This window comes from Chaetodon trifascialis, chromosome 8 (assembly GCF_039877785.1).
Source record: "Chaetodon trifascialis isolate fChaTrf1 chromosome 8, fChaTrf1.hap1, whole genome shotgun sequence".
In the NCBI taxonomy this organism is placed as follows: domain Eukaryota; kingdom Metazoa; phylum Chordata; class Actinopteri; order Chaetodontiformes; family Chaetodontidae; genus Chaetodon; species Chaetodon trifascialis.
The window spans coordinates 9,541,377-9,567,473 of record NC_092063.1 but is presented as its reverse complement, the minus strand read 5'-3'; the positions used below and the strand labels follow the sequence as shown (position 1 = coordinate 9,567,473).

The 26,097-nt window shown below is 40.5% G+C and overlaps 4 protein-coding genes across 5 annotated transcripts; 1 reads left to right on the top strand and 3 right to left on the bottom strand.

Annotated features, from left to right (window-relative positions):
- Positions 1–1,669: 1,669 nt before the first annotated feature.
- On the bottom strand, positions 1,670–9,705 carry LOC139334660 (cytosolic sulfotransferase 3-like). 2 transcript variants are annotated; one of them, XR_011602392.1, is made up of 9 exons: positions 9,574–9,705; positions 9,322–9,460; positions 9,093–9,221; positions 8,884–8,984; positions 8,592–8,718; positions 8,393–8,490; positions 8,120–8,294; positions 7,644–8,020; positions 1,670–1,829 (listed from the first exon to the last, which is right to left on the bottom strand). XR_011602392.1 is itself a non-coding variant. In XM_070967701.1 (8 exons), exons 1-8 carry the CDS (start codon positions 9,592–9,594, stop codon positions 7,908–7,910), a joined length of 903 nt encoding a protein of 300 aa, XP_070823802.1. In that variant the 5' UTR covers positions 9,595–9,705; the 3' UTR covers positions 7,503–7,907. The 2 variants fall into 2 exon arrangements, 1 of the variants encoding a protein (XP_070823802.1); XM_070967701.1 differs by lacking the exon at positions 1,670–1,829 and having other exon boundaries at positions 7,503–8,020.
- On the bottom strand, positions 2,082–5,630 carry LOC139334664 (cytosolic sulfotransferase 3-like). Its single transcript, XM_070967706.1, has 8 exons — positions 5,510–5,630; positions 3,933–4,071; positions 3,678–3,806; positions 3,153–3,253; positions 2,777–2,903; positions 2,574–2,671; positions 2,301–2,475; positions 2,082–2,201 (listed from the first exon to the last, which is right to left on the bottom strand). The coding sequence occupies exons 1-8, from the start codon at positions 5,528–5,530 to the stop codon at positions 2,089–2,091; spliced, it is 903 nt and encodes a 300-aa protein (XP_070823807.1). The 5' UTR covers positions 5,531–5,630; the 3' UTR covers positions 2,082–2,088.
- Positions 9,706–10,285: 580 nt separating the features above from the next.
- LOC139334662 (cytosolic sulfotransferase 3-like) lies at positions 10,286–12,648 on the bottom strand. The gene is made up of 8 exons (XM_070967703.1): positions 12,421–12,648; positions 12,170–12,308; positions 11,941–12,069; positions 11,730–11,830; positions 11,438–11,564; positions 11,239–11,336; positions 10,966–11,140; positions 10,286–10,866 (listed from the first exon to the last, which is right to left on the bottom strand). The coding sequence occupies exons 1-8, from the start codon at positions 12,439–12,441 to the stop codon at positions 10,754–10,756; spliced, it is 903 nt and encodes a 300-aa protein (XP_070823804.1). The 5' UTR covers positions 12,442–12,648; the 3' UTR covers positions 10,286–10,753.
- Positions 12,649–16,446: 3,798 nt separating this feature from the next.
- wdr46 (WD repeat domain 46) lies at positions 16,447–25,068 on the top strand. Its single transcript, XM_070967699.1, has 14 exons — positions 16,447–16,515; positions 16,800–16,973; positions 17,239–17,319; positions 17,420–17,532; positions 17,667–17,754; positions 18,012–18,073; positions 20,155–20,259; positions 20,383–20,533; positions 21,109–21,344; positions 21,696–21,849; positions 23,342–23,489; positions 23,713–23,903; positions 24,010–24,123; positions 24,219–25,068. The coding sequence occupies exons 1-14, from the start codon at positions 16,459–16,461 to the stop codon at positions 24,336–24,338; spliced, it is 1,794 nt and encodes a 597-aa protein (XP_070823800.1). The 5' UTR covers positions 16,447–16,458; the 3' UTR covers positions 24,339–25,068.
- The last annotated feature ends 1,029 nt before the right edge of the window (positions 25,069–26,097 follow it).

Sequence of the window (26,097 nt, the reverse complement as noted above, 5' to 3'; positions counted from 1 at the left end):
GATGAAGCGCTGGTAGAAATTGGCATCTCTGACATCTCTGATGTGGGTGTGATAGCTGGCATACCGGAGGTCTACACTGGTGAAGACTGTGGGACCATGGAGCACTACAGAAGCTGAAACGCCAATGGGTGGTAAGGGGTATTTAATTTTCAAAGTAATAAGTCCAAGAAAGTGGCCACAGACGGCCCACAAGACAATTTGATCTGCTCCACGAGGCAATTCATAATGTTACTTTCTAAATGAAAAACAGCTTGCTCTACAAGGCAATTCATAAATACAAAATAGCAAACTTTTTTTCATATGGGAAGTTACATAAAATTGTATATGAAAACATCCTCCGAGTGGTCCATGAATGCACCAGAGACATAGCGGTTGATATCACATCATGCTGCCTGTCAACAAAACAAAAGCAGGTGTGGATGTGTCTCATTTTCCAAGAGAAATGGACAAACAATTCTTTATTTGTTGAAGTACTTGGATAGGCTTGATTATAGAGATGAGATGCAGCTGATGGTTCTGCCCTGAATCTGGTGCACCTGCAGGACATCACCATCATACACATGCCTGTGAATATTCTCATTCATCCAGGTCATTGTAAGCTTCAGGGCATTCAATCGATCGCAACTGGACTTTGTCAGTTTGTCTTGGAAGACGTTTTGCCTCTCATCCGAGCAGGCTTCATCAGTTCATGCGCACCAGACATGCGCAAACAGACTCAGCTGTTTACCTGCATCTCAAGGAGGAAGCACACTCCTTTGAGGATAAAAATGTGCATATTCTGGACAGAGAAGACAGATGGTTTGAAAGAGGAGTGAGAGAAGCCATCCATGTCAAGGTTGAAAAACCATCTCTGAACAGAGGGGGAGGCCTGAGACACCACCTATCTCCCACATACAATGCTGTCCTTTCATCTCTTCCAAAGAGATTCAAAAACTTAGCCTCTGAAAATAAACAACAAAGCCATTCACACATGGCTCAAGGAGCCTCCCAATGACAAGAATGGGACACTAACAAGGCAGACGACTGTTGTTGACACCCAAGGGTCACACCCTACCCCGCCTTAATGGGGGATCATTTTCCTCACAATAGAGTGATACCATCCTTGGTTTTGGGGGTTTGGCCTCACTCAGAGGATAAATACTTGAACCTAACACCATTTCATTGGACTAGAGCTGTCCTATCTAGTCCGGTGTGCATGAACTGATGAAGCCTGCTCGGATGAGAGGCGAAACGTCTTCCAAGACAAACTGACAAAGTCCAGTTGCGATCGATTGAATGCCCTGAAGCATCATATACATGCACACACACACACACACATACACACAACTGCAAGTAGTATCAATTCATTGCTGGTTTTGGACTTTTCATGGGATTTGTTACAGCAAACAAATGCTTTAACTTTAGAACAGCCAAAGAGCAGTGGTTAGAGCTTGATAAACTAACAAGAAATTGGATTGAAAATTGAACTAAAGATTATGAAATACAAAACTGAGCACACCAACTTGGGACTGTGCATCCTGACATGCTTTTCCAACCAAAGGCCCCCCATATATCCATGATCAGCCTCCACTTGGTGGTGGAGAGAGGGTCACATCAAGTATAAAAATAACATTATGTAAATGTCGCACACAGAGAAGACAAGAATACAAACAATATGAGTGATTTTTGTTTTATTGTAAATATAATTATGGATAACCTTTGGAAAACTTTTGGATTAATTTTGTTGATCTCATGGTCTCATTTAATAGTATCAGTATTAATGGTGTACAGCTGCTCTTTCATTACACATTATTGAACAAATATTTCAGTGATACAGTGGACACGATACTCTAAGCCTACATGTTTTGAAGAATTTTTGGTTCACGAAATGCTCATTGTCAAAAAAAATTTTCACATACATTCTCTTGTTATGACAGTTCACCTTCAGACACAACTAATCATTTGATTTGTATTGTGCTTCATGATGTGTAGTTCGCAGCCTTGATTCAGATAAAAATCACAGGAAGACACACTCCACACCTCTGCTGTCACATTAGAAGCAAATATAATGGACCGGTCTCCACTTATACACAGTCAGTCCAGTCCTGTTCAGATTACTGTGCGAAACTGAAGTGAAAGATCCTTCATCTTCTTCTTGTAGTCTTCGTCAAACTCTTCATTCTGGGCCACAGTGAAATGGTTCTTCCAGTCACCGACTTTCCCTGCAGAACCACAGACAATCAGTCTGGTATTTTAGCTAAAGGTGGAGATCTGATATTTTTTCTTGTCACACACATTTAGTTATGAAACAATCAAATTACCTTTTCTCATGAAAGGAGAAATTTTGAAATCCAAAATTGGGTTCGTAGACTGGTTGGTCATGTCGTTCTTTTTCATATTATCAAATTGCACTCTGCCTGTAATTTGTTTCTTCTCCTCCGCTGAAGGAGACAAACCAAGAAAGCAGCAGAGTTTGTCGATTTCCCGTCCAGTATCCTGGAAGCACAATGGTCAAATATCGTCATTGTTTTATTACAGCTGGAGGAGGCCTTTAGTACAGTCATCGAAATAACTCACAAAACCTTCTGACGTACCTCAACCATGTCTTCAAAGAACATGTAATGGATTTTTGAGTAAGTCTGTTTCTTCTTCCACCAGCCGTTCACATGGTCATACCAGGATCCAAACACCACTAAAGCAACAGAACAACGCATGAAAACATATCAGTAGTGTTCAGTAGAAATCTGTGCATGTCTGTTCCAATAAAAAAAAACTCTGTTGTTATTGTATTTCATACTCTTTCCCTCCATGAATCTGTGGAGGTAGCTGCTCCAGTCTCCAGGCTCTGGCTGAATCTGAGTCATGCGATCAAAGTGAAAATAAGAGACTACGTTGTCTTTGGCATTGCGAGCCACGTAGACTACCTACAGAAGAAGGAAATACTTAAATTACCTGAGGACCACCTCACAGGAGACATGATATTCTTTCACACATCTGAGTGTTTGTGTTGTAAATGAAGGTAGAAATACCTGAAATTCGACTGCTTCTCTTTGTCATCATTCAGCATTTAAATGAAACATGAGTCTTTAATGCTGCTGAAGTTACTTTATCCTTTATTTCAGCGTCTTGCGATCATACATTGATTTCGTATAAATAACACACAAATTAACTACCCTGCAGCTTTGCTCCCAAAAGGACTTTGGCACAAACTGGACTGGAAGATGAGTTTTAATGAGCCGTGGAGAGGTGGGAAGGTTATTTGCCAGGTCAACTCCTATATGAAGAGAGAGAGATGGAGCAATCACATCCTGTCAAGTGCTTCAGTAGTTTTTACTGTTTCAGTGTGGTAAATTCAGTGCCTTGTTAGAAACGGGATACTAATAAAAGGCAAATGAACCTTTCACATACAATGGCAGGTAAAGTTTATTGAAGTAACAGGTAGAAAATAATCACATAGTATGCTGAAGTTTGCTGTTTCTGGAATCTTATTTGTATTTTTTGGTCTGTATCTGTTGGTGAAAATTTTGTTCTTATTTCCACCGTAGGTTTTATGTTTGAAGTCACTTCTCTTCTTTTCTGATCTTTGTATCTATGTATCACTTTGTGGAAGCTACTGAGGATGTGAATAAAGAATAAAGATGAAATCTTTGTATGTTGGTGATTCATGTTTGTGAGGTATGTTTCATCGTCTCTTCAACCTGATCCAACAGGCAAGATCGTCTTCTCTAAGAAAGGCACTCTGTCAATTATTGGGATGGACGTCTGACGCTCTGGGGATGTTTGACCAAAGTACAGCAAGTCAAGGATGTAGGAGACCCATGTGGTTCCTAAAAGAAAAACAAAGAAAAGGGAAAAGAAAAGGACAAAGGGATTGCAACCCCTCACCTCTGTACACACACACACATCTTTTCTGCACTATAAAACATTTACATTGATAGTTTATGTGGACTGACCAGCTTTTGGGTATGTTGCAATAAGTATGTCGTCTGGCCTGGCCTGAAAGTTTTGAACATTCTCCCAGTTGTCTGTGAAATAGTGGGTCATTGAGACTCCATGGAAATCAAACAGTTGTGTTCGCCGTATGTCCAGCTTCTAAAAAAAACGAAAGAATTGAAACGTACAAAACCCATGATCATCATGTGAGAATAATCAAACAGCAGCAATTTGATTGTACGTAAAAGAATACAAACAATGTAGTCCACTCTCAGTTATAGACAGTAAAGCATGTTTTGCAAGTAATGAACCCCACTGCAAAGTAAAGCACACTGTCGCTTCAATGATCCAGTGTATAGGATTTTGTGGCATCTAGCAGTGAGGTCGCAGATTGCAACCAACTGAATACCCTTGATAAAAACAAGAAAAATGCAAAAGTGCGTTCTAGGCTACTATAGAAACATGGCAGTGCTTCCAAGGACCCTCTGTAGATTGAAAGGGCTCAGTCTAAGATGAAAAGGTAGGATTCTTATTTCAGGTGATTGTACACCACTGAAAAGCTTATTCAGAAATATTCCATTTGTGCCAGTTGATCACCCTAAATGCTACACACTGCATGTTTAACAAGGGATTACTTTAGACGCATATCTTGTCCTGATCAACAGACATTCTGATTGCTGCTCGTTTCTCTCTGTATTTTTGATACTCCTCCTGCTGGAATTTTTCCCAAACATGTAGACTACTTTCCTGCCTCTCGCCTCTTGTTGCATAACACAATTTCCCTTGTTATTTTAGGCCAACCCCTCCCTGTCCTTTCAGATTTTGTGAGCTTTTGCCCTTTATTCACCATGGTAATGTTTAGAGAGACATGCTGGTGTGCGTTTCAAGAAATTAACTGAGCATGAACAGTCCAGTGTAATCATTGAAAGTGGGTTTTATTAGCTCCAACCTTTGATTTGTTATATTCAACTTTTCAAAAGTGAAACGGTCTTTAAATGATTTCAGATGATTTGGACTTGAACATTGCACGTGCACGCTAACACTGAGTCGGCCACTCTGGAATTGTCTACACAGTGATCAGGTTCAAGTCGAAACATGTGCCATTCGTTCCCCTTTAAAGTGCTCTTGAGGATACGCTACACAGGAAGAACATCAAGCTTGTTTGTTGCAGCATTCTTCTGAGATCTACAGCTGTGTTCAGCCAACTTAAAGAGCAGTGTTCCTGCAGTGTCCTGAATTCCTCTTTCCCTCCGTATGTGTAGATCAAGAGTCTTGGCCCATTTTCACTGACCCAAGGGCATTGTGGAGCTGTGGATACGTCATAACCTTTGAGTGACACCTACACATTATTTTGAGAGGGATTTATTGTGTTGCATGACACATTTTAAAGCACAGATAATGTCTGGCAGATTGTTTCAAAAAGTTTCAAGTCATCTAAAAGGAGGGAGAGCAACAACAAATTCATATCCTTTACTTGCTTTGTAGAAAACCTCTGTCTATTCTAACCAGCTAAACATGACATATTTATTAAGTAATGAAACCCGTTTGAAAGTAAAGCACACCGTAGGTTTAAATGGAGATAAATTTAGAGACATACCTTGTACGGATCAACAGACATGCTGAGTGCTGCTGGTTTCTTCACTGTACTTTTCTCGTCTCCCTGTAACAACTGGAGAAATAACTAACAGGACTCAACAAAGAGAAGACAAAGGTCCAGGGCCAGGCTGAGGTCCAGGAAAACTAAGCACAGATCAAATACACCAGGAAAAATAGACACTAGGAAAACAGCTGGATCAATTGGCACAGGGTAGAAAGACAAACTGGCACTGAGATTGGTCACTGCACAGACTAAATTCAATGAGGAGGGAAGGCCAGTGTGGCATAGGAGAAACTAATTGGGCGGAATACACAATGGCTGTATCAGAACCGCCTTCTACATCCCACTGACAAAAACTATATGCACAATGTACAACACACTTCATATTCTGACAGCTACAGGAAGTTTCACCATCCAATTTGGTCTGCTTACCAACACAGTCAGTGGTCAGGGGGGTTGTTGACATAGTAAAGCACCTACCTCAGTGTTGGAGGCATCCACTTCTAAGATGAAATGGACCTCACAGTCAGGTTGAATGTGTTAGGATTCATTAACCTGTCTTGTCCTAGTGTTTTCCTTTTCCCTTTTCCCTAGTGTTATTTGGCCGTCTGTCTGGTCCCCTGTCTTTCTAAACTGGGTGTGTCCCAGCACTCAGCTGGCTCCACCTAGTTAGCAGCACACCTGGCACGCATCATCAATATTTAAGGAAGACTCGTTCTACGGTGCCCCTTTGTAGAAAGCAGTAACTAGTCAGGGCATAGTATTTGTCAGACCAAGCTGAGGTGCATTTTGTTCTAGGCTTATTACGAAGCAAGGCGTTGATGTGGGCTGAGGTACTGAATTCCAACCTTAACTTAGGCTACGTTTACACATGGCTGGATATTTTCATAAACGGACATTTCACCCTCTCCGTTTTCAAAAATAACATCGTGCACACGTATCCGTTTTCAGAAAACTTTTCGTTTACACTGACCCCTGTATGTATGGCGTCAGGACATTCCAAAACTGTAGGTGGCAGTGTAACGAGAAGCTCAAGCCCACGTCAGCCAATCAGAATCCCAAAAATAGCAACAAATCACTTCCTCTTTCTTGTTTGAAGAAAAATGGCGCCAGGATCATCAGGTCAGACCCAAAACCGGCGACGCTGTTGGTGACACGGACTGGCTCTTCGTGTTGGAGGGGGGAGAAGTTGTTACAAAATTGTTGACCTCCGAGCACTCGTTCGTCTCTGTTCTTCGATATAATAGAGCAGCTGTATTTGCAAATGCAAACATACGAAAAGGGTTTGCACCAACGTAAATGCAGCTGCCACTCTGAATGCATCCATGATCACCATAGCCAAATCAAAATGTAAACATAGGTCACACTTTTGGCGCAGGTACAAGTTCTGGTGCATAATGTGATATCAGCGACCTAAAGCTCTGCTTTTCTCTGTTTTTCTCACTTCACATGCAAATGTGCAACCAAAGTTTTCCAAAATCTCCACTCTGGCTGGAGTTTTTAGAATGCAGAGGCGAATTCTCCATTTGCGTGTAAACGAAGGGCAGAAGCAAAGGGAAATGTCTCAGTTTTTCAAAATAATCGTGTATATGTAAATGGGCCCTAAAGCACAGTTTTTTGAAATTCGAGAAGAGGCTCAAACTGGTGTTCGATCACCACAATCACTCCAGTAATGCCTCCAGCAGACTCCTGAGTCTGAAGCAGGGAAGTCAGCCTGAATGCCGGAGACCATAGTCCCGTATAGCAGTGGATTTTGTTATGGGCTTACCACCCTCCAGAGGTAAAACTGTCATACTAATCATAGTAAACCGTTTCTTTCGAAGGCAGCACATTTCATTACCTTGCTTAAACTTCCATCTGCTCTTGAAAACTCTGAACTACCAACCCTCCATGTCATTAGGCTCCATGGCATCCCCCTGTTCATACTTTCTACCTATTTTCTGATCAATTTGTTTTCAAATGTCTCACACACAGAAGACAAGAATACAAACATATGAGTGATTTTTGTTTTATCGTAAATATAATTATAGATAACCTAGAAAAACCTTTGGATTCATTTTGTTGATCACACTAATATCTTGGTCTCATTTAATAGTATCAGTATAAATGGTGTACAGCTGCTCTTTCATTACACATTATCGAACAAATATTGATGGATTTTTGGTTAATGAAATGTTCATTGTCAAAATTTTTCTTCACATACATTCTCTTGTTATGACAGACATGTTGACCTTCAGACATGACTAATCATTTGATTTGTATTGTGCTTCATGATGTGTAGTTCGCAGCCTTGATTTAGATAAAAATCACAGGAAGACACACTCCACACCTCTGCTGTCACATTAGAGGCAAATATAATGGACCAGTCTCCACTTATACACAGTCAGTCCAGTCCTGTTCAGATTACAGTGCGAAACTGAAATGAAGGATCCTTCATCTTCTTCTTGTAGTCCTCGTCAAACTCTTCATTCTGGGCCACAGTGAAATGGTTCTTCCAGTCACCGACTTTCCCTGCAGAACCACAGACAATCAGTCAGGTATTTTAGCTAAAGGTGGAGATCTGATATTTTTTCTTGTCACACACATTTAGTTATGAAACAATCAAATTACCTTTTCTCATGAAAGGAGAAATTTTGAAATCCATACATGGGATAGTAGAATAGTTGGTCATGTCGTTCTTTTTCATATTATCAAACTGCACTCCACCTGTAATTTGTTTCTTCTCCTCCGCTGAAGGAGACAAACCAAGAAAGCAGCAGAGTTTGTCGATTTCCCGTCCAGTATCCTGGAAGCACAATGGTCAAATATCGTCATTGTTTTATTACAGCTGGAGGAGACCTTTAGTACAGTCATCGAAAGAACTCACAAAACCTTCTGACATACCTCAACCATGTCTTCAAAGAACATGTAATGGATTTTTGAGTAAGTCTGTTTCTTCTTCCACCAGCCGTTCACATGGTCATACCAGGATCCAAACACCACTAAAGCAACAGAACAACGCATGAAAACTTATCAGTAGTGTTCAGTAGAGATCTGTGCATGTCTGTTCCAACAAAAACAATATTATGAATGCATTTCATACTCTTTCCCTCCATGAATCTGTGGAGGTAGCTGCTCCAGTCTCCAGGCTCTGGATGAACGTGGTTCATGCGCTCAAAGTGAAAATAAGAGGCCATGTTGTCTTTGGCATTGCGAGCCACGTAGACTACCTACAGAAGAAGAAAACACTTAAATTATAACATTACATGGGACATGATGGACCTTATTGTTTATGTTGTAACTGGAGGTAGAAATACCTCAAATTCTACTGCTTCTGATTCAGCCGTCTTGTGATCATACATTGATTTCATGTCAAGAACACACAAACTACTGACCCTGCAGTTTTGCTCCCAAAAGGACTTTGGCACAAGTTGGATAGGAAGATGAGTTTTAATGAGCCGTGGAGAGGTGGGAAGGTTGTTTGCCTGGTCAACTCCTATATGAAGAGACAGAGATAGAGTAATCACATCCTGTCAAGTGCTTAAGTACTTTGTTGACTCATACAATGTTTATGAAATACGGTATGTTTGATCATCTGTTGAACCTATAAACACAGATGGCATCATCATCTCTAAGAAAGGCACTCTTTCATATATTGGGATGGATGTCTGACGCTCTGGGGATATCTGGCCAAAATACAGCAGGTCAAGGATGTAGGAGACCCATGTGGTTCCTAAAAGAGAGAGAGGGAAATAAAATGATCCCAACTCCTCTCCTCTATGCACACATTATGAGCAATACAGCATTTACTCTGACTGTTTGTGTAGACTGACCAGCTTTGGGGTATGTTGCAATAAGTATGTCATCCGGCCTGGCCTGAAAGTTTTGAACGTTCTCCCAGTTGTCTGTGAAAATGTGGATCATTGGGACTCCATGGAAATCAAACAGTTCTGGTCGATGGGGAATATCCGTCTTTTCAAAAAGACGGATTAAGGTCAAAATATACAAAACACATGATCATTGTGTGAGAGTGATCAAACTGCAGCAATCTGATTGTGTGGAAAAGAATGCAAACAGCACTGTACCTTGGCTGGATCAGCAGACATTCTGATGGCTGCTGGTTTCTCGCTGTGTTTCTGCGCTCTCGTCCTGCTGTAACTTTTGTCCAGGCACACAGGCAATATTCGTATCTCTCTCCTCTCATTACATAAGACCGTCTCTCTATTTTTTTATAGGCTCAGTTATAGATGTGACGTTGAAAGTCCAGCCCCTCTCTGTTCATGCAAATTTCCTGGGTTTTACCCTTCATTCACCGTGTTCATGCTTAGAGTAGAATGCTGGATTGTTTTTCAAAAATTTCAACAGAAAGATATCTAGACAAGACTCACCATACGCAATCTCAGTCAGCAGTGAAAATAGTCTTTAAACTGTGTAAAAAAAAACTTTGGACTTGGACATACTGGAAGCCCATTCAAACAATGTCAGCCACTTGTGAACTCATTACACAGTGAATGGCTTCAACTCAAAACATATGGCATTCTTTCTCGTTAAAGTTCATTTGAGGTTGCGTGGGAAGAAGACATTTATTGCAGTGTTATCCTTAGCTGGTAGAAATTGGCATCTCTGAGATCTCTGATGTGGACGAGATGGCCAGCATACCAGAGGTCTGCATTTGTGGAAGACAGGAAAATTGTAGACTGAAGGCCCCCCATATATCCATTACCAGCCTCCACTCAGTGGTGGTGAGAGGGGTCGCATAAAGTATAGAAATAACATTATGTACCGTTCATACTTATTACCTATTTTCTAATCAATTTATTTTTAAATGTCTTACACACGAAAGACAAGAATACAAACAATATGAGTCAGTTCTTATTGTTTAATTGAAAATATAAAATATGGATATGAAAACCTTTGGATTCATTTTGTTGATCACACTAATCTCTTGGTCTCATTTAATAGTATCAGTATAAATGGTGTACAGCTGCTCTTTCATTACACATTATCGAACAAATATTGATGGATTTTTGGTTAATGAAATGTTCATTGTCAAAATTTTTCTTCACATACATTCTCTTGTTATGACAGACATATTCACCTTCAGACATGACTAATCATTTGATTTGTATTGTGCTTCATGATGTGTAGTTCGCAGCCTTGATTCAGATAAAAATCACAGGAAGGCACACTCCACACCTCTGCTGTCACATTAGAGGCAAATATAATGGACCAGTCTCCACTTATACACAGTCAGTCCAGTCCTGTTCAGATTACAGTGCGAAACTGAAGTGAAGGATCCTTCATCTTCTTCTTGTAGTCTTCGTCAAACTCTTCATTCTGGGCCACAGTGAAATGGTTCTTCCAGTCACCGACTTTCCCTGCAGAACCACAGACAATCAGTCAGGTATTTTAGCTAAAGGTGGAGATCTGATATTTTTTCTTGTCACACACATTTAGTTATGAAACAATCAAATTACCTTTTCTCATGAAAGGAGAAATTTTGAAATCCATAACTGGGTTAGTAGAATAGTTGGTCATGTCGTTCTTTTTCATATTATCAAACTGCACTCCACCTGTAATTTGTTTCTTCTCCTCCACTGAAGGAGACAAACCAAGAAAGCAGCAGAGTTTGTCGATTTCCCGTCCAGTATCCTGGAAGCACAATGGTCAAATATCGTCATTGTTTTATTACAGCTGGAGGAGGCCTTTAGTACAGTCATCGAAAGAACTCACAAAACCTTCTGACGTACCTCAACCATGTCTTCAAAGAACATGTAATGGATTTTTGAGGAAGTCTGTTTCTTCTTCCACCAGCCGTTCACATGGTCATACCAGGATCCAAACACCACTAAAGCAACAGAACAACGCATGAAAACATATCAGTAGTGTTCAGTAGAGATCTGTGCATGTCTGTTCCAACAAAAACAATATTATTAATGCATTTCATACTCTTTCCCTCCATGAATCTGTGGAGGTAGCTGCTCCAGTCTCCAGGCTCTGGCTGGGTCTGGGTCATGCGCTCAAAGTGAAAATAGGAGGCCACGTTGTCTTTGGCATTGCGAGCCACGTAGACTACCTACAGAAGAAGAAAACACTTAAATTATAACATTACATGAGACATGATGGACTTTATTGTTTATGTTGTAACTGGAGATAGAAATACCTCAAATTCTGCTGCTTCTGATTCAGCCGTCTTGTGATCATACATTGATTTCATGTCAAGAACACACAAACTACTGACCCTGCAGTTTTGCTCCCAAAAGGACTTTGGCACAAACTGGACTGGAAGATGAGTTTTAATGAGCCGTGGAGAGGTGGGAAGGTTGTTTGCCTGGTCAACTCCTATATGAAGAGACAGAGATAGAGTAATCACATCCTGTCAAGTGCTTAAGTAGTTTTTTTTTACTGTTACAATGTTTATGAAATACGGTACGTTTGATCATCTGTTGAACCTATAAACACAGATGGCATCATCAGCTCTAAGAAAGGCACTCTTTCATATATTGGGATGGATGTCTGACGCTCTGGGGATATCTGGCCAAAATACAGCAGGTCAAGGATGTAGGAGACCCATGTGGTTCCTAAAAGAAAGAGAGGGAAATAAAATGATCCCAACTCCTCTCCTCTATGCATACATTATGAGCAATACAGCATTTACTCTGACTGTTTGTGTAGACTGACCAGCTTTAGGGTATGTTGCAATGAGTATGTCATCCGGCCTGGCCTGAAAGCTTTGAACGTTCTCCCAGTTGTCTGTGAAAATGTGGATCATTTGGACTCCATGGAAATCAAACAGTTGTTGTCGATGGGGAATATCCGTCTTTTGAAAAGACGGATTAAGGTCAAAATATACAAAACACATGATCATTGTGTGAGAGTGATCAAACTGCAGCAATCTGATTGTGTGGAAAAGAATGCAAACAGCACTGTACCTTGGCTGGATCAGCAGACATTCTGATGGCTGCTGGTTTCTCGCTGTGTTTCTGCGCTCTCGTCCTGCTGTAACTTTTGTCCAGGCACACAATCTCTCTCCTCTCGTTACATGACACTGTCTCTCTGTTTATTATAGGCTCAGTTACAGATGTGACGTTGAAAGTCCAGCCCCTTCCTCTCCATACAAAATTCCTGGGTTTTACCCTTCATTCTCCGTGTTCATGTTTAGAGAAGAATGTTGGATTGTTTTTCAAGAATAGAGATCGACCGATATGGATTTTTCAGGGCCGATACCGATTATTAATAATCAAACCGATAGCGATATTTAGAACCGATATTCGTTTGCAGTAAAAATGAAAATTTTGGTATTATACGTAGTATAGGTTTGTTTGTTTGTTTGTTTTGTGTACATTGAAAAAAAAAAGATCTTAACTTTTTGTAAAATAACACAAACACAAAATCTTAATTGAAATGCCTTTAAGTTTAATTATTTTAAAACAAAAAGTGATGATTAATGATTCCTTTCCCTTTCCCTTAATGATGAAGAGCAAACCAATAAAGAGGGTGGCAGGAACCTTGGCTCACTACATTTGATAGCTTTAGTAGTTACTTGTCAGATTAAATTTTTTACATAAAACAGCATAATAATGAGTAAATAAAGATTAAACTTTCAGGGGTTCCCAGACTTTTCCACCTATAGTTCCTTATTTATTATTATATTTATTTATATATATTTAGAGTAATAAAGGCATATTCTGAATCTCAGAACAATAGGCTAGATGTAAACTCTTGTACTTATACTGTATGTCGTTTTACACAAATAAGAATAAGGCAACTGTAAATGCAAACAATAAAGGCTTCATTACACGCGTGAGTTGTAGACGCGACGGTAAATATACTGATTGAAAATAAAACACACTGAGAATAATCTCCTCGACGTGTGCTCTCTGCCTGACTCACATCCCTGGACTTTACGAGTGACAGGCAAGAAGACGATCACACCGGTAGTTACGTTGATGCACCTCAGTGTAGTAAGAGCACGAGCGCTGAGGGAGAGGCGACTGTAAACAAACAAGGACACGTTAGCGTGCAATACTGTTAAACTTATCGGCTATAATCAATCAGTGTGGCTTATTGATAAACCAGGAGCCGCCCCACGGGCTGAGACACGTTAGGAGATTTATTATTCCCACGAAGTAACGGTAACCGAATGGGCCTATATTATTACTGTGCGTCTGGCCACAGCTATAAAGCGGTTGCGGCAGTTATAACGTAGCGGTGGGTCATCATGAAATACGCCTTGTTGAAGTTGTGAACAGTTTCATCTCCCGAGCCAAACAGCGGAATTCAGCAGGTTTTCCTCCCCTATACTTGCTATAGTGTACCTACCGGTATGTCGTTATGTCTTTTTTATTATAGTAAAGTAAGCTTCAGGTCATGTTCACTTGGTTTCGTCTTTTTTTTTTTTTTTTTTTTCCTTTGGTGCGTGACACTACTTATCTTGCAAAGTCGCATGCTTGATGTGATTAGACAAGTAGGTCGGTGAAATTTCAACTCTGGGCTTGCATGTTATCACTGAAATTAATCATAAGGTTGTGGTGTTTTTAAAACTTCATCATAGAGGGTTTTTATTGCAACTTCGATTGACTCTGTCGCCTTATCTATGCTGGAGCAGTCGTCCGCTTCTCCATGTCTGTGGCACTGCATGTAGAGACTTCAGTGTTGATTGGCTGTCACTGACTCACTTGTGCCATGTAGCCAATCAGTGAGGGCTGTGGGCGGGACATTGTTACACAGCCAAGAGTGGTGACTTCGGGCGGAGAGACGGCTGCATCAGAGCCAAAGGAGCGCGTTTTAAAATACATTAATTAATTTAATCGGTTATCGGTGGAAAAAACAGGCCGATAATTGGTGACTTGTGAACTGATTACACAGTGAATGGCTTCAACTCAAAACATATGGCATTCTTTCTCTTTAAAGTTTATTTGATGTGTTTTTTGCAGTGTTCTTCTTAAATCCACAGCTGTGTTCTGGAGAATTCAAGAGCAGTATTTCTATGATGTCCTGAATTCCCCTTTGCCCCATATTTGTCGATCAATCTTGGCTCATTTTCGAAAATCCTGTGAGCACATAACCAGGGCATTGTGCAGTGTGATTTTACACGTTATCTTGAGGAGGATTTGTTTATGACATTTAAAAATTGGATGCCTGGCAGAATGGCAGATTGTCTCAAGGAGTTTCAAGTCATCTTAAAGGAGGGAATGCAACAACAAATTCCTAGCTTTTGCTTGGAATGTGAAAATACCTCAGTCCATTCTCATTAGCTAAGCATTACATGTTTATTAAGTTATAAAACCCATTTTAAAGTAAAGTACACTGTCGCTTCAAAGAGAGATAAATTTTGAGACATTGTCCCAACAGACATTCTGAACACTGCTCATTCCTCATGCCATTTTTCAGAAACAAGTAAGTCTGGATGTCTGGCATATTGAGTGATGAGAGCCTGATGGGAAGAAAGAATACACAAGGAAGGAACTCAAAAACGTATCAAGCAAGGATAAACAAATAAATAAAATAAAATAATTGAAAAAAAAAGGATGACAGCTAAATATATTGACTTATTTCTATGCCTGACATAATGTCAAATTTCACTTCAGAATTTTCTCTTGAATCTTCACCCTCTCACAGCAATCAGCCATCATAAATTTACTGAGCCCTCTGACAGACAACACCATTCTCTAGACACTTTACCTTGAAGGTGTCTTTAAATCCTACTCTCACCCAAACAAACAGCAGTTCAATCTGACCGTCATGAGCCACTGGCTCCACTTTTTTATTCTTTATGAAGGGACACTAGCTATGTCAAAGGTTTTCCTCAAACTTTACAAACAGCAGTGGAAAGTAAGTAAATACTCAAGTGCTATGTATAACTTTGACGTAGGACAAGGCCTACTTTATTTGACTTGTACTTTACTTGAGGATGTCCATTTTATGGTTTTCTGGCTTTATTACTTTTTACTCTCCTACATTTATCTAACTTGTTGTAAAATGCCCCACTCTACCATTTTGGTCACAGTTCTTGCAAACTGACCTTTAATTCTGATGTAATTCTGTAAAGAGAAAGAAAAAAAAGTGATAATAATAAACTTTATTTGTATAGCACCTTTCATACAGAAATTGCAGCTCAAAGTGCTTTACAAGAAAGGAATCACATGCACCAAGAGGGTGCTTTGTATGAAGAAGACTGAATAGACATAAAAACAATTAAAAATTAATGTCAAATAAGATTGAAATAATGATGAAATTAAAATCAAGACAATGCATAAAACCACACAAAAAAATCTAGGTAAAAATCAGTAGAATAAGGATAAGAAGTCAATTAGGACCAAGATCTAAAAGACCCCTTCATGTGGTTTCTCTCTCTCTGCTTTCTGTGGTTCTCAAACACAACAGAGTCCTTTTCCTTCTCTACAGATACTGATTCACCACAGGTCTTGATTCCACGGAAGCAGGCATTTCACAGCCACCTCAGTACGTCTCATGTCATCTCACTGTGGGTCTTGTGTGCCTATAGAGCACAACCCAGTATTGCCCAGAGACCAGCGTGTAACAGGATGGACATGAAACAAAAAGTTAATGGAAAATAAGATGGAAAAATTAAAATGCATAAAACCAAACAAAGATAAGAATAAAGCGGAATAGGGCAAATGACAGCGTAAATGGTATAGGTAGACATTACATAGAATGCATAAAATCAAGTAAAGTATATCACTGATATCAAAATATGTCATTATCAGATTGTATTGACTCAAGAAATAGATAAATCAGTGCTGCTAAATGGACCTTGACTTGTCAAATCGAGAATAATCTCGTCACTATGAATTAAAAAGAATAGAATGTTATTATAAAATACTTCGTTTGTCAATCACTTAATTTCGTATGAGTCATATCTTCATAAATATGAAAAGGAAGTATAAAACCAGAAGTGACGTTTTCAGACATTCCGTCACCGGAAATGAAAAACATACACAACAAAAATGGCGTCTCCCGGCGAGGCAACGGTGAAGGATGCACACGTGGGGAAAAAGACGAAGGTAACTACGAATAAATCATTAGTAAGAGAACCTCACTGTGTCCGGATTTAACCTAATAAAGTCAGCTAAGCAGACTAGCGTAGTGCTTTTCATATTGACAGATACGACGTAGTATCGGCGTATTATTTGCTAGCATCAGGCAGCTAACGGAATTAGCTCGTGTGTACGGGGTCGCGAAAGGAGGCGAGCTGACCCCTTTTGGTCACAAATGAATGCTCTAAAGTATCTGTCAGCTCCTTTAAGTCACTGCTGCTAACTTGCCATCGTTTGCTCCTCTCTAACAGCCTCCAGCTCGTTACTGGCAGGAGCTACAGGACAAGGGGAAAGATGAAAACGAGGTGGGAAAAGACGGAGAACAGCCTGAACAGGCTCTACAACAGAAGGAACAAAAGACACCGAAAGCCAAGAAAAGAGAGAGAGAAGAGGATCAGACAGGTGGAAAGAAATTCATATCAGGGGTAAGATTGTAGTGAGACCGACTCAAGTGCTGGCTCATGTCCTGAATGTTGCAGTGCATCCCTCAACTGTGATACAGCCTTTATGACCAGAAAAATGTAATATTTAAGGTATACCACATTATTGCAACATAATTTTTTAAACAATATCTATCTCCATACTCCAGTATTGAGATGATGTCAATATGTCCCATCACTTTACTTGAATTTTGTGTAGAAAATAAAAGACAAAGTAAATCCAGTGTATTTAATCTTGTAATTCCTTCAGAAATCGGACCCTTTCCCGGGGCCTGCCCCTATTCCAGAAGACAGGATGCAGAAGTTCAAGAGGAAAGATAAAACTAAAAAGGTAAGCACCATAATGTCTCTTGCTTCCAATTTCTGTGAAATAAGTTGAGTTAGTTGTTGCCACCAGCCAACATCTCATTCCTTCTTTCTTCTCCTCCCAGACTCGCCGGCAGCATTACAAGCTGAGAGACATCATGGCTCGCTCAGAAAAAGCTTCAGAAATGGCTCAGAAACAAGCTGCCCGCTTCGACCTCCTACTCCCAGAGGATGCAGGGTAACTTTTTCTTCTGAAGTTTGCCTGCTGCCTCATGTCACAGTGTATGATATGACTGAGATAAAAATTCAGAAAAATATCAATTAAAGTCATTACTTTCAAGCCTGTGTGTGTTGTGTCCTCGCTCATGTCAGGTTTCTAGAAGGAGATGAAGATGAGGACACATGCATGATCTCTCAGGAAGATATTGCAGATGCTGTGGATATAGCGTCTGGGGCAAAGGTGGGACACTGCCTGGATGCTTTATCTGGCATTGGAATGATTTTATCTCCATCCAAATTCTAGTTTAGAAATACTTTTCCCTGGAGTTTCTGCTGGGTACTTGTGTGATTTAATTATTCCCTTAATTTTTTTGAGCAGTGTATTTAAATTGAATTTCAAGGCCAGTTTGTTTAAGTCATTTTCCAGGTGTTCTGATGTTGCCCACATTGTTTTTGCTCTTTTTTAATTTGTTTTTTGTCTCTCCCTTTTATCCTCAGTACTTCAATCTGAAACTGTCTCAGTTTGGACCATATCGAGTGGATTACAGCAGGACCGGACGGTCAGTATCACACTTCATACTGAGACAAACCATGAATGAAATGTTGTTATTTGTTTAAGGCTCAGCTAAGATGTCATTATACAGTATGGGATTTCACAATGAAATGTCAGCTGTTGGTGGGGCTGTGCCAAATAGCTTAAAGTGTTGAGGCTTCATTCATCACACTGCCATTAAAATTCAGCATTGAATGCTGCACGTCTTTTTAAATATTTATTCTTTCTGTGCGACAGCGGTATTTGTGCACAGTTGTAAAAAGAGATTACACTACACTGATATTATTTGTGTTGTATTATTTGTAGAACGACATTTCAGTAGTGTCTTGTGTAGGATTGTTTCCGACTCATGTGATCCAAGTCCAAAAGTCAAAATTAATTGAAAGAAGAGATCATCAAAGCAATCATTTCGGAAATTCCTGCAGTTTTTTTTGCATTGACCACTTGGGAGCAGCATAAGAGGCTGTAAAACTAATACTATATGGCGCCTCATAATGTATATTTGTAAATTTATATTAGCTTTTTGCACAGCAGACATTTTGAATTGTCCTTGTAGGAAAAGCAAAAGGTGTAATTAATTCATGTCCACCCACAAAGGTGTTTTCACATATGTAGCCTGGACCTCTTTTTTTGGGCTGTGCTGTGTTTACAAACTAGGCTCGACTGACACCCCCCCCACACACATTTCTGTTCACTTTGTTGCACCTGTTAGGTAGGAACATTTAACCCTGGTACATCCCAAGCCTCTTATTTGATATGTCCTCACCAGAACAGGAAGTCAGTCTGGTCCGCCCTCTTACGGTTCTTCCCAAAGCTCTTATTTCTGCTCCGAGGAGCAAGGAGAAATCTCTGAGCAGCCATGAGTGAAGCCTTTTACCAGTCGACAAGCCCCCTTTGTTGAATAGCAGTTATTGATTGGACACTGCGGCTGATCGGACTAATCCAATGCAACACAGCATCTTTGGAATTTACAGTTAAAGAGAGGAGAAGAGTCTGTCAGTTAGCAAGTAACATATGTCTTATAGTAATTTCCATTCAGTCACATGTTGGGCTGATTTTCAATTTCCCTGGAACATTTTGCCTCATAAATGATTTCCATTGTTCAAAAGATACCATATTCTGGGTTATTAGATAATGATTTCATCTTCAGAATATCAGTAAATACATATACAAATAATAAATAAATAATATAAATGCATTACACAGCAGAAATGCCTCCTCAGTATGAATATAAAATGCAGGTTTTTATTTGTATTTAGGTGTTTGTTAGACAGGTAACAGGGCTACAGAGAGAAAACGCTGCCGTTCTGTGTGCCTTTAATAGTATTACAGGAACAGCTTGAGGAAGCTCAAGCTGTTTTGTAAAGTACTCTTCTGCCATCTAGTGATAACATATTGTTATTACATTTGAAAGAAATTACTAATTTTGAACACAGGGACTCAGTGTGTTACAGGCCCCTGAAAATATGGCTTTTATAACACATTTGATGTTTTAAAAGAAGAATTTGAAAATGTTAGTGATAGTTGTCAGGACATAAAACCAGTGATGTGCTGATCTTTAACAAATCGAGGCTCAATAGTCTAACAATGGCATCGCCGTTTAAGTTGAATCAAATTGTGACGTTTAACTCAAAAATCAAGGCAAATTATGGATTTGGAGAATCATGACACCCCCATTTTTTTGGGCTCCTGTTTGTGCCCACCTGACATACATTCAGTTCTTGTAGCTCTGTTTGGGAAATATCTGGCTCTCGAGCTGCTAAATGCTCCACTGTGTTCACCAGATTGTCATTAACTGTGTCTGACAGTGTGTGCGGGCGGGTGAACAAAGGGTTTGCGAGGCAGTCTGAAGTCTGAGAACGGCACTAATGAGCGAACTGAGACTGACCCAAAACAGCAGTGTTGCCGCTTGCAAAATCAAAGCAATGAAATGCGGACAGACCCTGAAATACTCCGCAGAGCTGAGGGAACTGCACAGTTTGGTTGTCCCTCTAAGCAAGCCAATGTAGTCATTTCATCCATTGTTGATAAAGACATATTGATTAAAATGTTGATTTGTGTGTATTTTGTGTGTTCCCTTGACTTCAGTCACCTGGTGCTTGCTGGGAGGAGAGGCCATGTTGCTTGTGTAGAGTGGCAGTCCAAACAGTTGATGTGTGAGATAAACGTGATGGAGTCTGTGAATGATGTAAAGTAAGTCCTCCAACCTGCAGCACTACAAAGAATACAAAATATTGTATAATACAGTAATACTACAGTCACCAGCAACTGTGAGCATCCGTTCTGTTAATAAACTCGATTGATGCTTTCTTTTAGGTGGCTCCATTGTGAGACCATGTATGCAGTGGCTCAGAAGAAGTGGCTGCATATCTATGACTCTAACGGAATAGAGCTTCACTGCATCCGCAAATTCAATGATGTCCTTCGTATGCAGTTCCTCCCCTACCACTTTTTGCTGGCCACAGCAGTGAGTGTATTAAAACCTATAATAACAAAAAGTTGTCTTTTGTTTAATGCTGACTGTTATGTATCATCTTGTGCAATTTAAAGAAGTTTTCTATTTTTTAAACTATTTTAGTTTTGTTGTGTCGTGGCCTCACCCTCCCCTTTCCAAGCATGCAGGAGAACCTACATTGGCAGTTTTTTTTAGTATAAGTTTGCTTACATTTAGGCAAATCCGCACTATTAAAAGTATGCTGAATTAGTTATTCAGCAGTTACTTTGCTGACAAAACTATGACTCGAAATGCGAGTACAAATGATGCAAATTGTGGCAGACACTGAGGGTTTAAAAGTGCCTTAATTGCCTCCATGAGCCATGTGTGCTGCTAAGAAGCACAAGCTACAATTTACTCACAGTCTCTTTGCCTCACATCTGCGCCTCACACTTTGAAAACCCATAATCTAGAGGAAAGTGAAACCGTAAATTTAAAAGCACACACACTGACAAAGGGTGCTGTTTTCCAGATCCTTTAAAACTAACTTGAATTCACCAACAGAAATCAGCTTTGACAATCCTTCCCGTTCTCGCTCTTGTCTTCAGAGTGCTACAAGTTTCCTGCAGTACCTGGATGTGTCTGTGGGAAAGGAGGTGGCAGCCATCTGCACCAAGACTGGCCGGCTTGACGTGATGTGCCAGAACCCTCATAATGCCATCATCCACCTGGGCCACCACAACGGCACGGTCACCCTTTGGTCACCCAACCAGAAAGAAGCCCTTGTCAAGATGCTCTGTCACCAGGGCGGCGTGCGCTCTGTTACTGTAGACAAGACGGGCACGTGAGTCACCATAAAACTTTCTTACCTAGGATACTAGACTCGATTCAGAGTCAGGAAGCTGTGGGTGGTTCCCTCTGTATCTAACGTAAAGGCTTCTTCACAGCAGTTTTATGATGGCTACCTGGTTGACGCTGCCAGTTGCATGTGCTTGTCTCAAAAATGACATTGCACTAGTGCCCCCCCAGGCAAGATAGTGGATGCTTAACAAGTTTGCAGATAAAATCTATAAATGATGAACAGCTTCACAGTAAGGTTGAATAACTAATACTTTTTCTGTTGTGAGCAGTGAACTGCAGTTCCCTCAGTGTCCACCAGAGAGCAATCTGTTGTTGTGGTTTCCTCCCCTGGCAGATACATGGTGACATCTGGCATGGATAAAAAGATGAAGATATATGACATTAGAGCCTTCAAGCCCCTGAAATCTTACTTCCTCCCTGCTGGAGCTTCCTGTTTGTCATTGAGCCAGAGGGGACTGCTGTCTGCAGCCACAGGAGATATTGTTCAGGTCATTATCACCTCCACACTACATTATTAATGATTTGTCATTGAAAAGCGATCTAGCACACAGGAAGCGATGCATTTAGAGCAGTAGTTGTGATGAGTGAACACAATAGGATATTTACCATGAGCAGTACAGGATGTTGAGTCACCGTATTGTATAGTAATACTAATATAGTATAGTAATAATACAGTACAATAATAATGATTATGGTAAAAGACCTTTCCTGTAAAGTAGCAAACTTTGCTACTGATAATAGAGAAAATACCAAGTTCTGAGACAGGCAAAGTTTGATTAGTTGTGCAGTCTTTGATCTCTAGAATTAATTGCACCACAAAACAATAAACCTTTTTATAGCCCAGATTGTCTGCTGTCACAGCAGCGAAGGACGAAGGTCATTAAAGATGATTCCATTAAGTCCCACAGTAAGCATGCGTGCTCGATGCTCAGACACTGAAATTAGTTCACCAAGTGCTGTCGTTTTTGAAGTTATCAAGTTGGAAGTTTACATGCACTCAGAAGTTTACATACATTAGGCTGACTGTGCCTTTAAACAGCTTGGAAAATGATGTCATGGCAGAAACATCCATAAGTCTGGTCCATCCTTGGGGGAGATTTCCAAAGGCCTGAAGGAAGCTTGTTCATCTGTACAAACAAAAGTATGCAAGTGTAAACCACGCAGGCATCATACCACTCAGGAAGGAGACGCATTCTGTCTCCTAGAGGTGAAAAGTGTATATCAGTCCCAGAATAACAGCAAAGGACCTTATGATGATGTTGGAGGAAATGAGTACAAAAGTATCGATATAACAAAGAAACAACCTGAGAGACCACTCAGCAAGGAACAAGCCACTGCTCCAGACTATGGTTTGCAACTTCACATTGGGACAAAGACATTTGAAAATGTCCTCTGCTCTTGTTTTCTGCTCGTTATGTTTGAAGGAAAAAGGGGGAGTCTTGTAAGCCAAAGAACACCATCTGTACCGTCATGTACGGGGCTGGCAGTATCATGTTGTCAGGGTGCTGCAGGAGGAAGGAAAATTATGGGCATAGAAAACATGTCAAGACATCAGCAAAGACCTTTGATCACAGATTGATCTAACAAATGGGCCGTGACATCAAGCATACTTCCAGAGTTGTGGCAAAATGGTTCAAGGACAACATAATCATGGTATTGGAGTGGCCATCACAAAACCCTGACCGCAGTCCAACAGAACTGAGAAAGCATGTATGAGCAAGGAAGCCTACAAACGAGCTCAGTTACACCAGTTCTGTCTGGAGCTGAAATAAATCATTCGCTTTATTATTGTTCAGACATTACACATTCTTAAAATAGAGGGATCCTAACTGACCTAAGATGGGTAATTTTTACTAAGACTAAATGTATATAATATATATACATATTTTAAACCAACGATACATATGACATGTCTCTTCATATTGCTTAATTTCTACCCTCATATCACTTCATCTGTGTCTGAAAACTTTCTCCCTGCAGTTATACAGGGACGTGTGGAGCACTCCTGTGACTAAACCCTACATGGCTCACAGAGTTCGAGGAACAGTGTGGGGGCTGCACTTCTGTCCCTTTGAGGATGTCCTCGGGGTGGGACATGGAGACGGTTTCACCAGCATGCTCGTACCAGGTCCAACTGGATTTCATATTATGCCTACATTTTTAAAAGTAGACTGAACAACAAGGTTGATTAATAAGTCAGGATCAAAATGAGCTCGAAGTTTGACAAGGCGCTCCGCTGACCTATATTTAGATGCTTTGATTTATTTTGAAAATAATCCACACCTTGCGTTTTTCTGTGCCTTGAAACTGTTTCCATCTTTTCGTCCATCTTCCTCCATTTGCATTCACAGGTGCGGGAGAGCCTAACTTTGATGGTCTGGATGCCAATCCGTACCGCAGTGCAAAGCAGAGGCAGGAGTGGGAGGTTAAAGCACTGCTGGAGAAGATCCAGCCAGAGCTCATCACCCTCGACCCTACCGAGCTGGGGAAGGTTGACCGTGCCACCTTTGAGCAGAGGCACCGAGACAGGGTCCAAGCTCTGGTCAGTGTCATAAGATATAGATCTGCACATATTGAAATACTGACTCTTGATCGTAACAGGTGTATTGTTGTTTACAGCCTTCTAAAAGCATTTTATGTCTTCCCAGGGCTTCGACCCACTTGCCAGAGAAAAATTTACTCCCAAGTATAAGAAAAAAGGTCGTAGTTCTGCTGGCAATGTTGAAAGGCGCAAGAAACAAGTGGCTCATGAGGACAAGAGGGTAAGTGCTTCAGAATATAAGATGAATATTGATGGCATTGTGATCATTCTGCTGTGTCTGCAGTGTTTGGTTATCTGTCTTTGCTTGTCCCCCAGGAAGAAATCCGGAAATCTGTGGAGGACAGAATGAAAATGGAAAAAGAGAAAAAGGCGAGGGAGACGAAGGCAGCGATATTATCAAGCCAGAGATCTGCTTTGGACAGATTCAAAAAATAGATCCTTTGTGCAGCCCCAAACCCAGTGACATTCTGAGGGAGTGACCTCTGAACTTCATGTGAAGTCACATTTGTTGGACACATTGCTTCACTGTGGGAACAAAACATGAACTGCATAAATTCTGGATGTGGTCGGCTCCCTTAAATGGAGACTTGAATTCTGACACGTGGCAGTCCCAACTCATGCCTGTAGTCCAGCCATGTCCAAACTATTCCACGCACAGACACACGGCCGCATGGCCGCATGGCTGCAGGTTTCCATTCCAACCAAGGAGGAGCACACCAGGCGGGACTCATTTAACCACCTGATCTCAGTCTTCAGCTGATAGTTGAATTAGGCAGCCTCTTGATTGGTGGCAGCAAAAGCCTGCAGCCACACGGCCCTTTGTGGAATAGTCTGGGCATGCCTGCTGCCGCCTGAGACGCTTCCTGTCCAAATGGCTGGATGATAAGGGGGGCCTTGGCTGACACTGATGTCACCCAAAATTTGTGTTTAGTTCTATTTTTTTCTCTACTGATAAACAGATTTTTCCACTCATTTCTGACCTTTCTAAGCACTGTGGTGGCTGAACTGATTGAGCGTATGTCAAATGTTTTTTATAAATGTGTTTTGAAAATAAACAACATAATGCTAAGCCTTGATACTGTTATTTGAGACAGCAAATTTAGAACATGTTAAAATATGCTCACACATTGTCGACACCTAATAAATGCATGGTTAACTCAATGACAGAATGACTGGAGTTTAATTACTGATATTAGTACCACCTACAGTACATCACCTCCTAAACTCATCAGCAGGCATATTTGGGAGATGTCTGTTGAAGAGTTTTCTTATTTTTTGTTTATGACTTGAAAAAAGCAGTGCTTCCCGAAATGTACTTGCAAGATTAGAGGAAGTAGGATGAACCATGGCTTGAGCAATTCGGGAAGTAATGTGACCATCACTTTCATTGCCTAACTAACGTTAAAGTGACAGACCAGAGTACACAGAAGGTTTCCTGTCATGTTCCTAATGCCAGTTTTAAATGAACACCTCACCGCTGAAAGTACACTGACGTTGGAGACACCCGCTCCAGAGGACATTTAAGTTCTAATTACTTATGTTACTAATAATGTTTGCATCTCTGTGTGTTGTGACTACTTTTTTGGGATTACATAGTCTGTATGTAATCTGTTGTCAGGTCATGCAGAAGTGATCTTGGCTTCAAGAAGACTTGCTGAATAAACAAAGCTTAAAATCTCTGTTCTCTTCAGCAGTGGGGTGTTCATAAACGCTGCACTTAATTGAAAAAGCACAGTTTGAATAAACGTCATCTTACACTTACACTCATCTTACAGCTCAGGCTGTTCCATTAACACAATTTAGCCATGTCTTGTCAACATACAGTAGAAGGTGCAACACCTAAGAATTGGCCACCAGTCTAATTGAACACTGCTTTTTTCCACTACTTTCCTCAACTGGTATCAGTCCCTCCAGGGTAAAAACTAACAGTAGGCCTATAAAGTATGTGAGTGGAGACATTATATGCCCAATAGATCCCCCAACTCAAGATGCCTAAGGTGTACCTGACCCATGTGTGAGTCATCCTTGTTTTGCAAAACACCCACATCTTAGGCAATTCTTTCATCTTTTACTTTAACAACCGCAGTCTTCTATTTGCAGGGACATGGTGCCAGCATGTCTAGGGCCTTTTACAAGGAGTATTTCTGCAGTCACAGAAATGCCAGAGGTAAGACCAAGTGTGAACAGTTGTGGA

What these genes read in the sequence shown, in the direction of transcription:
- LOC139334662 (XM_070967703.1), bottom strand. Translation starts at nt 12,441, where the DNA reads ATGTCTGCTGATCCAGCCAAG. An exon ending in TTTGGGAGCAAAACTGCAGG is followed by an intron (nt 11,565 to 11,729) that starts GTCAGTAGTTTG and finishes CTTCTTCTGTAG; the next exon opens with GTAGTCTACGTGGCTCGCAA. An exon ending in TTCTCCTTTCATGAGAAAAG is followed by an intron (nt 10,867 to 10,965) that starts GTAATTTGATTG and finishes GTGGTTCTGCAG; the next exon opens with GGAAAGTCGGTGACTGGAAG.
- LOC139334660 (XM_070967701.1), bottom strand. Translation starts at nt 9,594, where the DNA reads ATGTCTGCTGATCCAGCCAAG. An exon ending in TGTCTGCTGATCCAGCCAAG is followed by an intron (nt 9,461 to 9,573) that starts GTACAGTGCTGT and finishes CTTTTTGAAAAG; the next exon opens with ACGGATATTCCCCATCGACC. An exon ending in GATGCCATCTGTGTTTATAG is followed by an intron (nt 8,985 to 9,092) that starts GTTCAACAGATG and finishes CTCTTCATATAG; the next exon opens with GAGTTGACCAGGCAAACAAC.
- wdr46 (XM_070967699.1), top strand. Translation starts at nt 16,459, where the DNA reads ATGGCGTCTCCCGGCGAGGCAACGGTGAAGGATGCACACGTGGGGAAA. An exon ending in GAGTCTGTGAATGATGTAAA is followed by an intron (nt 20,260 to 20,382) that starts GTAAGTCCTCCA and finishes GCTTTCTTTTAG; the next exon opens with GTGGCTCCATTGTGAGACCA. An exon ending in TGGCTCATGAGGACAAGAGG is followed by an intron (nt 24,124 to 24,218) that starts GTAAGTGCTTCA and finishes CTTGTCCCCCAG; the next exon opens with GAAGAAATCCGGAAATCTGT.
- LOC139334664 (XM_070967706.1), bottom strand. Translation starts at nt 5,530, where the DNA reads ATGTCTGTTGATCCGTACAAG. An exon ending in TGCAACATACCCAAAAGCTG is followed by an intron (nt 3,807 to 3,932) that starts GTCAGTCCACAT and finishes TTTTTCTTTTAG; the next exon opens with GAACCACATGGGTCTCCTAC. An exon ending in TTTGGGAGCAAAGCTGCAGG is followed by an intron (nt 2,904 to 3,152) that starts GTAGTTAATTTG and finishes CTTCTTCTGTAG; the next exon opens with GTAGTCTACGTGGCTCGCAA.